The sequence below is a fragment of the Sinocyclocheilus rhinocerous genome, unplaced genomic scaffold (genome assembly GCF_001515625.1).
Source record: "Sinocyclocheilus rhinocerous isolate Xijiao unplaced genomic scaffold, SAMN03320098_v1.1 scaffold590, whole genome shotgun sequence".
In the NCBI taxonomy this organism is placed as follows: domain Eukaryota; kingdom Metazoa; phylum Chordata; class Actinopteri; order Cypriniformes; family Cyprinidae; genus Sinocyclocheilus; species Sinocyclocheilus rhinocerous.
Genome location: NW_015637177.1, coordinates 193,493 through 207,042, shown reverse-complemented (window position 1 = coordinate 207,042; position 13,550 = coordinate 193,493). Strand labels below are relative to the sequence as shown.

Sequence of the window (13,550 nt, the reverse complement as noted above, 5' to 3'; positions counted from 1 at the left end):
AGCTCGAGTTCCTGAAGGGGAACGTCTCCAGGTTACGAATGTAACCATGGTTCCCCGAGGGAACGAGACGCTGCGTCTCAGTGCCATACTTCCGGCATCCCTGTGAGCGCTTGCTTCATTCCTAGAAGCTGACACCGGTTCCACCGCACGTGCTTTTATAGCTTCCTGGTCGCAATGTCACCCGCCCATGATGTCTCGCCCATCTATTGGACTGATTTCATATGTGATTCAGAGCATGGTCACGCTTGGGGCATTCCGACGCAGCGTCTCGTTCCCTCGGGGAACCATGGTTACATTCGTAACCTGGAGACGTATTTCAGCAGCCATTACTTGAGTTTTCAGAGTCAAATGATCCTTCAGATCCTTCATTAATCACAATATGCTGATTTAGTGTTAAAATAATAGGATTCTTTAGAAAATATTCTATTCATTAAAGAAACTTCAAAACAACAGTATTTTGTTAATTTTGAAAATAAAAATAAGCAAGTAATTAATAAATAAATAAATCTGACTCACCCAAAGCTGTTTAACGGTGTATTTATATTAACATATAACAACTTATAAAAAGCAATCATTGAGCAATGAAGTGACTTTGGGTAAATATCACCTTAAATCTCATATAAATCCAATACATAATTAATTAATTGTGTGATTAATGGCCTAACAAATCTGAGTGTACATATGTGCACAATTTAACAAAGTATTAAGTGTAAACTGATTTATAAAGATTAATGAAGTGCAGATAAATAGCAACTAAAAAAATAGGTATTAATACTGTCACTTGCAAAAAATAAACAATTAACAAATAAACAAAAAAATTATAAAATAAATAAAAATCATTGACCCAACTCGATTTACCCCTTCCTCCCTCCATCTCCTCTGCGTCTCCCACTTTTCCTGTTCCTGTTCTGCCTGAGTTCATGTCTTTAATATGGAGTGCTGCAGACAGGAGCCGGTGCACTGACCTGCTGTCTACTCTCAGACTATTAAAACCTGGCCTCTGAGGATGTGCGCTGGAGCCTTTTTTTCAGCCTGTCCCTCTCTCTCTCTCTCTTTCAACCCTGATTTCAGTTTGATCTACTAAGTGTGCCGGGCAGCCCTGCGTCTCCGCAACGATCAGCAACAGCACCTCCAATCATTACAAATATCGATGATTGCTTCAAATGACGAGACGTCAGTGCTTGGAGTGCTTCCTGATCCCCACTTGACAGCCACACGCGAGTCAGCTTAAAAGACTTACTGGCGGTAAACGTGGGGTTTCCTAGTCAAGCCTGCATCGCCGTGAATCCAGATGGTTATCGAGAAAGCACCTCACTGCAGATAAAAGCTCATCCATTATGAGTAGCCTGACACTGATCAGCTCTTTTCACTGGAGCTGCTTTTGATTAGTGCATGGATCACGTCGTATGGATGAATGGAAGGTGAATTTTCGTTAAAAGCAGCATACTGTAAACATCTAGACATGTGTGGTCCTGTTTGGGCTCAGAACTGAAGTCGGTCAACTTTCCTGATGTCAGTGCACGGAGACATAAAGTCCTATATCCTATAAAGTGTTCTTAAAACAACATACTTTCCTTATGTGCTGCAGAATGTAGGAATTATACAGAGGAGAGCCCTAAATTTAATTTGCCACGCTATTCCGCTGAATAAACAATGGTGAAGTTATGTGCATTCCCCTCATAAAGCAAATCTAATAATCCTCATTATGGATAAATACTAGGCCAAATGAAATGTTTCTGTTTAAGGCAGGCTTTTAGAGGTAAAACTACATCAACACCAATGTCAACAACACAGGGTGAAGAAAGTGGATCTTGACAGGTCTGATGGTGACACAGGATTCCAGTTTGGTTAAAATGAACGGCGGCTCAAACAGAAGATAGTTTTGGATTGTGTGGAGCACAATTGTAAAACTATTCATTTATGTGTTTCAAATGTGTTTATAAGTTCATATCCGTGAGATCTATTTTATCTGGCTTAATGTTGCAGGGTTGGGCCGCGGATATTAAACAGTCCAAACTCTTTCAGATGAACATACAAATTAATTAAGACAGAGTTATGTGAGAACTAATATATATATATATATTTGGGCATTGCGATTTTAGTTCCAATATTTTTTTCTTTAATATTTCTATTATTTAAGGGGATTTTACTAAATATTAACATCAGGTTAGATACAAATTCAGTCTTATTAAAGTATTTTATGCCACAACATGGTACTTGCCTAAAACGTCATAGTGTGTAGTTAATAGATTATATTAGGCTGCAGTGCTATAGAGACTAGAGCGCAATTATGTTGTGCTTATGTGATTGTCGGTGGCCATCTTGAGAAGCGAGAACGCTTCGAAAAATGGCTCATAAAAAGGACGAGGACGTGAATGCTTTTTACAAGTCGAATTTAAAATTACGATAATATGGCATGAACATTTTACATTAAATTATATCAGTGAGGGGGAGCTGTAGGGAAGCGCGCAGCGAGGCGTGCAACAATATTACAACCACTCTATATCTCTAGTCATTTTAATAGGCCTATGCAACTAATTTAATATTTAGATTTGTTAAATATTGTGTGCTAGGACAAAAATTAAGTATCCTGTGGATGATCGAGGGGCACAAGAAGAATCTGGATGGGCACAAGGAGAATCTGTATGGCATTGCCTCCTAGCCCCCTTAGATCTGGCCCTGCGGCAAGGGGTGCTGCAGCACCCTCAGCACCCCTAGTTCCCGCGGCTATGTAGTTTGTTATGTTTTAAAGCCAATGTCTCACTATAGCCGACTCGAAACAAATGGGTTTTTCCTTCCATAGAACAAAAAAGCTGAATTTTTAAAGAATTCCCCCACTGTTTTCTTCCATACAAACAATGAAAGTAGATATGGACCAGAACTTTTTTTTAACCCTATAAAGCCTGACATATTAAATAGATAAATAAATAAATAAATAAATAAATAAAATCACTTTTTATGGAACAGTTTATTTTTATATAATATTTATATAATATTTTATAATCTATTTGTTTTATTAAAAAATAAACAAGTGCCTCTAACACTAGCATTCTTTATTCTTTGTCTATTCTATCTACTTGTTTTCTTTTTATTTATTACATTTAAAAAAAACTTGCTATGTATACTGCGTTAGGCAGTATCTTTTGTTTGCTTCTATTGTCCTCATTTGTAAGTCACTTTGGATAAAAGTGTCTGCTAAATGTGTGTATATATTTACTCATATTAGTATCATATAGGAGAATATAGAGCTCATACTCAAGCAGGAAAAAAAAAAACCCCACCTCCATTTTATACAGAAGCCCAAATTGAGCACATATATGCAATTTAATTGATAAACAGTTGAACGACAGATAGATCTCACTTGACAGCTATAGTCACCATAAATTTTTTTGTATGAAAATAAAAGCTTGGATGTTGCGAAGTATGAATTATGATAAATTATGATAAAGTTTGCATTCGTTGTGAACTATCCCTTTAAAAAATAAGCCTCATATACTATGTGTGTGCTTTTACTCAGACCGCATTCTGTTTTATGTGCTCCCTTCCCATCTCTCCAGCAGCTATGCTCTGAGCCTCCTCCTGTTATTGTTTTCATCTTGTGTCTTTCAGACGCTAAAACAAACAAACACTCTGCTGGTGTATTCTTGTCCTCATGCACCATGACCTCTGTGTCTTTGTTTGAGAGCCTTAGGAGCTCCAGCTATCATCAGCATCATCTTAAGCCAGCGTCCCACTAGCCGTTTTTTCATGCGTACGCTTCATTTACATAGTCATTGGAGAATCAGAGGGAGTCTCTGCCGTGTCTCTCTGCGGGCGAGTGTTAACAGCCCCAGCAACCCAACTCCCTGCCGACCCTCTGATAACATCTAGCAAGTCTGGAAGTATCAAAGGCAGTCAGATGTGGCTTTGGCAGAGACCAATGAGCTCTTCTCACAATGAGAATCTGATTTGACACTGTCCGGCTCTGATCTGATCCAAACATTTCCCTCACAAACGCCAGATTGGTTTACTCTGATCATTTTATCCTAATCGAGTACTGCAGCAATGATATCAAAACCCAAGACCGATTCACCATGGGGTCAATTCATGAGTAAAATAAGGTCTGTGGTAAACAGAATTTGACTTGGACGTTTTGTTGTGAACGTAAACTGCACACACTCACACTCCAAACGTTCTTATGTAGTTCCTTATTAGAAACATATGTTTTTAAAAATTAACATAACTGCTTCAAAATGAGCATTTTCAGTATGGTTGTGTGTAATTTACCACAAACCTTCACTCTTAAAAATAAAGCTTCCAAAAGGGTGTTTTTGCAGTGATGCCATAAGAAGAACCATTTTTGGTTCCCCAAAGAACCTTTCAGTGAACAGTTCCTAAAAGAACAATTTTGAAGAACATTTTAGAAATCTAAAGAGTCTTTTTCGACTATAAAGAACCTTTTCTGTATTTGAAAGGTTCCATGGATGTTTAAGGTTCTTCATAGAACCATTGATGCTAATAAAGAATCTTTATTTTTAAGATTGTTGTTCTAGTAATATTTTGAAAAAGCCATATCGAAATCCATAGCGAATTAGTTTTCCAGATTTTGACGTCACAACTGCAGCACTCTATTCTATTCTAGTAATGTAGTTTGTAATATTTTATGTTTTTTTTATGTTTTATAATGAACTTTGTGTGACAGTGAATTTTACATTACAGAGAAATGTAAAAATATTTATTTAGTCTGTTTTCCATTCTTAATCATTGAATAACAGGAGCAGTTTCAGCAAAACCTGACCAGAAATGTTGGAAACTAGATGAAATAAAATAATTTTAGTTTTTTTTTAATATATATATATTTTATTTTTCAGTCAACGTTTATTTTATTTTAAGTAAAATTTTTTTGGTTATACTTTTAGTTTTTATTTTAGTTATCTATAATAACCCTGCAGTGAGTAAACAATGACAGAATTTTCATTTGTGGGTGAACTATTCCTACAACTTAATTCAAAGTTCAGTCCCTTCTCAGTTGAAAATGATTTTGAGCATGCAAAATTGGTTTTCAAGTGCAATATGAGGTCCATGACCATTTTATACACAAAATCAGTTAACCCCCCCAATCTACCCAGAAGTTGAACACCACTGATTGGATGTGACATTCTCTAATAAAATTTCCGACAAAGCCTGCATACAGTTCACTCCAGTGGTTTTTACTGGGAACACACAGCCTTCACGCTTTTCTTACTTCACAGAACTAGCAGGACAGAGCGAGAGAGAGAGAGAGAGAGAGAGAGCGAGAGGGTCACCTTACCATTACAGCTGTGGCTGAGGGCAGGCTGCGTTACGGGTCTATAGAGAGCGGCCGTGTACTCTTCTTCCGAATCAGAGTCCTGTGCCGCCTGCGTGGTGGCATTACTTAAGACGGAACTCTGGTTGTCATGGAGATTGGGTGAGGGTGGTTGAGAATGGGAATGCTCAGTGACTGATGGACTGGAGAGAGAGGATGGCATGGGAGAACCTAAAGAAAAGAAAACCAATTTAAACCAAAGGAAAATAAAAAAAACTAACAACCGCAAATGAAAAGAACAAACATAGAGCAGCTACATTAAAAATTGCATTACTGTAAATAAGAAAAAGTAAATATTTTTTTTCTTATTTTTAAAAAATCAAGTTTGAGTGATTTTCTTCTTGCAAATCAAAACCAAAGCACATGATCATGAAGCTGTATCAAATGCATGCATTAACATAAACGCAAGCAGCGTGAACAAAAAACATCAACTGCTACCAAACAAAAACAGCAAAGAATGATGGTTTGCAGCTTAAGCATTCTGTTTGTGATGTTTCTGCTCCACTAGCTGTGGTCGCATGGAAGTTGGAAATGTTCTCCACAGAGCCCACAATTGTCTTTAAGGCCACAGCATTGGTGAGTTGTGAGGCCGAGGAAACCACTCTCTCACACACACAAAAACAAACACACACACTTGCTTTCATTGGCTGCCAAATTCACTTTATCTCCATCTTAGATTCATTTACCATCAAATCAGCCATTAAGAAATGGACGCTGGTATGGGCACACACACACACACACACACACACACATACACACACACACTTAAAATATTAAGGCAAGAACATGAGTAAAGACTTCAAAAGGACTTGAAATAAAAAAAATAATTTTCAGCTAACAAAGTGATATTCTGTAGTAAAGCAGCCTGATGTATAGTGAGAGAAAAGTATTTCATGCATGCTATTCATCTGAAAATGTTTCCATCCTGTTTACATTTTCACAGTCTTGTTATGTGAAAAAGCTTTGCTCTTTTCTCCACACATATCTACAGTATCTGGAGCCGATCTCACACACACATAATCACCTTCCCAAACCAGGACAAAAAACTGACCTGGGCTCAGTGCCTCCACTTAGCATATAATAACAGCTTATCAGACATGGTCAAGGATCCCTGATCTGGGAGCAGTCAAAGGCAAAGAGTGAGGGCAATGAGTGAATAGTAATTAAACTGACTGGCTCTCAGCTCCCTGTCAGGGGTCTGGACACACTCATGAGACAGTGAGCAAAGTCACCTCTGCTTCCTTGGCGTGTGGCTTTGGAGTCCTGGACACAGCCTTCTAATTACCTTCGACTCTTTACATTACACTGCATTGTGAAAGAGAAATGGAGAAAGGCAAAGGACACGCAGATGAAAAAACAGTGTGTGTGTGTGTGTGTGAATGATAGTGAGAGAAAAAGAAACAGAGATGCTGAAAGAGCAGGGGAGAATTATTATTTTGTAATTATTGCAAGCTTTATTTATATATTTAAGATATGAAATACAATTACAGGCAGATCTTCTGGGAGCAGGGCTCACACCAGCCAGCCTGCCCATCCCAACCAACAAATTAAGTGCCATTAACATTATGTGCTGCCACTGATACACCACTGTGTGTGTGTGTGTTGAATCTACTGTGCTCAGACCAACTGACTAAAGCAATAAAGTGTTCACTCTTGGCTGAACACTGATATAAAGATACACATTAAATGGTCTCTGATTCACCACTGCATTCATTACACAACAGACACGGCTGTGATTGGTCACAGTGCTCAACCGCTGAAAAACAACTTTCACAATCAATTAATCACAGCAGATGTAATTGCAATGTTGATAACTATTTATTTAATTAACTGTTTTACCTTAATATATTGTTGACTTTTTTGTTTGAGTTTGTATGTTTAGAACTGAATTTAGGGGCAATTTAAATTTACATTTGTCAATCATATAAAAATTGTAATTTCATGGAGAAAGAGTGTTATAATGTATATAAGTCAGCTAAATAAATGTGGAAACATGGTTATTTTAATTTCTTTATAATTTTGTAATTAATTATCAGGGTTTAAAAATAAGTCACTAGAAAATAAGCAAAACCCCCAAACTATCAGTATCATGAGATTACATGTTAGTATTAGTAATAGTTTGGTATTTAAACACAGTTTTTGCATTAAATCTTTTCAGAAATAATTGTAACCATAGTTATAATAAATTATAACGGCATACATATTCATGGTTATATTATTATAAAGTATAATGCATTATATAATATTACACAATCAATGGGGTGTTAATTGTGTTTTAACACATTATACATTTTAAAGGTGCAACTTTTACACCTTTAAAATGTATTCGATAGTAGCTGAAATTATTCATGTGAACATTCAGCTGATTAAAAGGTGTATTATTACAACTGTAATATAACAAGTATGCCTTTTTAAAAAATATTACATGAGCAAGAAATGTCTGGGATTCAGCGGTAGATAATATTTTGTACTACAGCACGATTGTGAGTGTGATATTACTTTCATACAAGAGTTCAATAAACAGTACAGATTCAGTTAAGTTCAGTACAACAGCACTAAAATCACTTCAAGTAAAGTGCTACTGATAATACTATAAAGCTTCAGACGGTTTGAAGCACACAAGCCTTTTATGGTGAGGAATTCAGCTGCTGAATGGACTGAGGGAAGCGAGTATGCAGAGGGCACTGTGTAATCCTGGTTTCGCAGCTTTTTTAAAATTCATTTCCTCTATCTCTTCGCCTCTCATCCCGCTTCCATTCGTCCTCTCTCTCTGTGATAACCAAAGTTCTTTATGTGGTTTCATGCCAACCTGCTCCATCAGCACTCCTTACCGCCTGCTTCACACACACACACACATGAGGAGATCAAACATAGATTGACCCGCTCTCTCGTGTGTAATGATTTGTGCGAGCAGATGAAGAAGTTGAACACGGCACATAATCCAGTGCAGCTGTCAATTAAAGTCGAGAGCAGAAAGACGAGATCAAACCGCTGTTGAAATAGCAGGATGGGAAGTGTTATCTTCTCTATTGTTCCAGTGCACAAACAAATCAACTCATAAACACAATGAAGAATTTGTTATTTCAGTGAGAAAAAAAAAGAGGTGGAGGAGTACTCTCATGCTAGTGAATCAATTCAGCCATAATAAACAACGATAACAAATGGAAGCAATCAGCTGTCCGACAAAGAATTTGTGCACACACAACTCATCAAAAAGCTCCACACTCTACAAATGACGTTCTTAGACACAACGTGAGGTGAAATAAATGATTAGCATTAATAATTTAAATTTAAAAGTTTTCCGCTGCGTGTTCATTAGTCTAATTGTAGGCAGTTTGTAGTTGCTAAGCAACATCACCGTGTGCATTAATACAGAAAGTGCACAGGTGTGAGTTTATTAGCATTTCACAATAGCTTTGAATGCTTCTTATCCTATTAAATGGTGGAGTCAGAATTATGAGTTTCATTAGCTTCCAAACCCCTTGGAATAAGCTAAATCAACTGCGTTGCACACACATATGGAGCTCTATGCTTTAAATACAGCATACAGCACCCAGCACACACACACACACACACACACACACACACACACACATACACACACAAACACACACACACACACTTAAAATATTAAGGCAAGAACATGAGTAAAGACTTCAAAAGGACTTGAAATAAAAAAAATTATTTTCAGCTAACAAAGTGATATTCTGTAGTAAAGCAGCCTGATGTATAGTGAGAGAAAAGCTCATATTTCATGCTATTCATCTGAAAATGTTTCCATCCTGTTTACATTTTCACAGTCTTGTTATGTGAAAAAGCTTTGCTCTTTTCTCCACACATATCTACAGTATCTGGAGCCGATCTCACACACACATAATCACCTTCCCAAACCAGGACAAAAAACTGACCTGGGCTCAGTGCCTCCACTTAGCATATAATAACAGCTTATCAGACATGGTCAAGGATCCCTGATCTGGGAGCAGTCAAAGGCAAAGAGTGAGGGCAATGAGTGAATAGTAATTAAACTGACTGGCTCTCAGCTCCCTGTCAGGGGTCTGGACACACTCATGAGACAGTGAGCAAAGTCACCTCTGCTTCCTTGGCGTGTGGCTTTGGAGTCCTGGACACAGCCTTCTAATTACCTTCGACTCTTTACATTACACTGCATTGTGAAAGAGAAATGGAGAAAGGCAAAGGACACGCAGATGAAAAAACAGTGTGTGTGTGTGTGTGTGAATGATAGTGAGAGAAAAAGAAACAGAGATGCTGAAAGAGCAGGGGAGAATTATTATTTTGTAATTATTGCAAGCTTTATTTATATATTTAAGATATGAAATACAATTACAGGCAGATCTTCTGGGAGCAGGGCTCACACCAGCCAGCCTGCCCATCCCAACCAACAAATTAAGTGCCATTAACATTATGTGCTGCCACTGATACACCACTGTGTGTGTGTGTGTTGAATCTACTGTGCTCAGACCAACTGACTAAAGCAATAAAGTGTTCACTCTTGGCTGAACACTGATATAAAGATACACATTAAATGGTCTCTGATTCACCACTGCATTCATTACACAACAGACACGGCTGTGATTGGTCACAGTGCTCAACCGCTGAAAAACAACTTTCACAATCAATTAATCACAGCAGATGTAATTGCAATGTTGATAACTATTTATTTAATTAACTGTTTTACCTTAATATATTGTTGACTTTTTTGTTTGAGTTTGTATGTTTAGAACTGAATTTAGGGGCAATTTAAATTTACATTTGTCAATCATATAAAAATTGTAATTTCATGGAGAAAGAGTGTTATAATGTATATAAGTCAGCTAAATAAATGTGGAAACATGGTTATTTTAATTTCTTTATAATTTTGTAATTAATTATCAGGGTTTAAAAATAAGTCACTAGAAAATAAGCAAAACCCCCAAACTATCAGTATCATGAGATTACATGTTAGTATTAGTAATAGTTTGGTATTTAAACACAGTTTTTGCATTAAATCTTTTCAGAAATAATTGTAACCATAGTTATAATAAATTATAACGGCATACATATTCATGGTTATATTATTATAAAGTATAATGCATTATATAATATTACACAATCAATGGGGTGTTAATTGTGTTTTAACACATTATACATTTTAAAGGTGCAACTTTTACACCTTTAAAATGTATTCGATAGTAGCTGAAATTATTCATGTGAACATTCAGCTGATTAAAAGGTGTATTATTACAACTGTAATATAACAAGTATGCCTTTTTAAAAAATATTACATGAGCAAGAAATGTCTGGGATTCAGCGGTAGATAATATTTTGTACTACAGCACGATTGTGAGTGTGATATTACTTTCATACAAGAGTTCAATAAACAGTACAGATTCAGTTAAGTTCAGTACAACAGCACTAAAATCACTTCAAGTAAAGTGCTACTGATAATACTATAAAGCTTCAGACGGTTTGAAGCACACAAGCCTTTTATGGTGAGGAATTCAGCTGCTGAATGGACTGAGGGAAGCGAGTATGCAGAGGGCACTGTGTAATCCTGGTTTCGCAGCTTTTTTAAAATTCATTTCCTCTATCTCTTCGCCTCTCATCCCGCTTCCATTCGTCCTCTCTCTCTGTGATAACCAAAGTTCTTTATGTGGTTTCATGCCAACCTGCTCCATCAGCACTCCTTACCGCCTGCTTCACACACACACACACACATGAGGAGATCAAACATAGATTGACCCGCTCTCTCGTGTGTAATGATTTGTGCGAGCAGATGAAGAAGTTGAACACGGCACATAATCCAGTGCAGCTGTCAATTAAAGTCGAGAGCAGAAAGACGAGATCAAACCGCTGTTGAAATAGCAGGATGGGAAGTGTTATCTTCTCTATTGTTCCAGTGCACAAACAAATCAACTCATAAACACAATGAAGAATTTGTTATTTCAGTGAGAAAAAAAAAGAGGTGGAGGAGTACTCTCATGCTAGTGAATCAATTCAGCCATAATAAACAACGATAACAAATGGAAGCAATCAGCTGTCCGACAAAGAATTTGTGCACACACAACTCATCAAAAAGCTCCACACTCTACAAATGACGTTCTTAGACACAACGTGAGGTGAAATAAATGATTAGCATTAATAATTTAAATTTAAAAGTTTTCCGCTGCGTGTTCATTAGTCTAATTGTAGGCAGTTTGTAGTTGCTAAGCAACATCACCGTGTGCATTAATACAGAAAGTGCACAGGTGTGAGTTTATTAGCATTTCACAATAGCTTTGAATGCTTCTTATCCTATTAAATGGTGGAGTCAGAATTATGAGTTTCATTAGCTTCCAAACCCCTTGGAATAAGCTAAATCAACTGCGTTGCACACACATATGGAGCTCTATGCTTTAAATACAGCATACAGCACCCACCACACACACACACACACACACACACACATGCAACACAGCAGAGTCAATGATGAGGGTATTATTTCCACAGCCTCATCATTCCATGGCAGTAAACTAAAGGCGCTTGTTTGTCAGTCATTGATTTTTCCCCCTTCTCTTTGTGTGATTTTGCACAGCATTCTTTGGCAATCTTTTTTTTTTTTTGCTTGACACCGGGTCAAACCTAATCAGCAACTTCCTGTGCCACTGCTCGTGTGTGTGCATGCTGTGTGTGCAACCTGTCTGTTCTACTGCTCTCCAGTGCCTGCTCATCCCCGATCTCATATGCAGGCCTCTAGGTTTTCATATTCTAATCGATAGCAGCCCGTGCCTCAGTGCTAACAGGAACGCTTAAGAAAAGCTGCGCTGCTGAAATCTCTAACCGTCTGTCTCTCTCTTTGTCTGTTTACCTGATCCTTAGTGGACGCCAGAGAGCACAAACAAAGCTGAAGGACACATGCCTCAACAAGAACAGTGTGTGGATAAATCATACATGATGAGCATATAGAATCATGCCTCATGGTCTGATTTTCCACTAGCTTGTTTTTTTGTGTCATTTGACGGTTTAAGAGAGAAATAAGTGTCTAGTGTGGTTCAGAGATGCACAAGACGCGAACACACAACAGTTGACACATCACAGTGACAGAACTGAGCACATACACAGACTTTGATGCATATGAAATGAATTGTCGAGAAAAAAAGACATGCGATGAATAAGATGATAAAAAACTGTGAAGTTGGACTGTGAAGTTTTTTGCGTGGCTGTATGGACCCCCTGCGGGGTGGGCTCACTGACTAACACATGACACAAACGCTCCATCAAACTGGATGAACGGATTGGATGTCTTTAGAGATTAAATGCTCATTATAACTAATACGATCTATCATTGGATGCAAATGGAAAAAATGGAAACGACAATTGTTGTTCACTTGAATAATAAGTGGATTCTGCCATTACCATTAGGCTACCACAAATCATTTGTAAAAGAAACATAAGAGTTCAAATTATTGTTAAATAAATCTAAAATCATAAAAAAAATCAATACTTGAAACAAAATAATCATCAACTGAATAAAAATTATACATACATAAACTTTTAACTTTTATTTCAGGTCGTTGCCAAGGCTATACTTTTCACTGTACTAAATGAAATTTAACAAACTACATAACTAAAGCTAATAAAGAAAAATGAATTAAAAACTATATAGACATTTTTTAAAAAGACTACTAAAAGTGACAAAAGCACACAACAAAATTACTAAAACCTTAAATGAAAGTGATACTACTAATAAAACAATAAAAAGCACACAACAAAATTACTAAAACCTTAAATGAAAGTGAAAATAGAAAATATTTTAAAATATGAGCATACATGAGTTATACCCTTGCTGGCCCAGGCAAATTTCTGCACATTTTTAAATGAGTATTTATGTATGTATGTGTGTGTGTATGTGTATGTATGTATCTATGTATGTATTTATTTATTTATTAAATACTACTACTAATAAAACAATACTACTGTACTACTACTAATAATAATATACAAATGTAGCAAAATAAACAAATGCAATTTGCAATATTATGCAAAAAATAACAATTATTATTATTATTATTATATACTATTATTATTATTATTATTATTATTATATTGAAATATATGTAATTAAACATTAATTTAAAGGAGTCATATGATGCAATTTCAATTTTTCCCTTTCTTTAGTGTGTTATGTAGCTATTTCTGCATGTATAAGATCTGCAGAGTTACAAAGCTCAAAGTCTCCCACTAAAAG

The 13,550-nt window shown here is 36.6% G+C and overlaps 1 protein-coding gene across 1 annotated transcript in view; it reads right to left on the bottom strand.

Moving 5' to 3' along the window:
* Window positions 1–13,550, bottom strand: part of LOC107748832 (teneurin-3-like) — a 308,518-nt gene that overhangs the window by 141,444 nt on the left and 153,524 nt on the right. Inside the window, exon 4 of the mRNA XM_016563808.1 lies at window positions 5,291–5,497. Within this exon, the coding sequence (XP_016419294.1) occupies window positions 5,291–5,497 (207 nt within the window). The remainder of the gene's footprint in view (window positions 1–5,290; window positions 5,498–13,550) is intronic.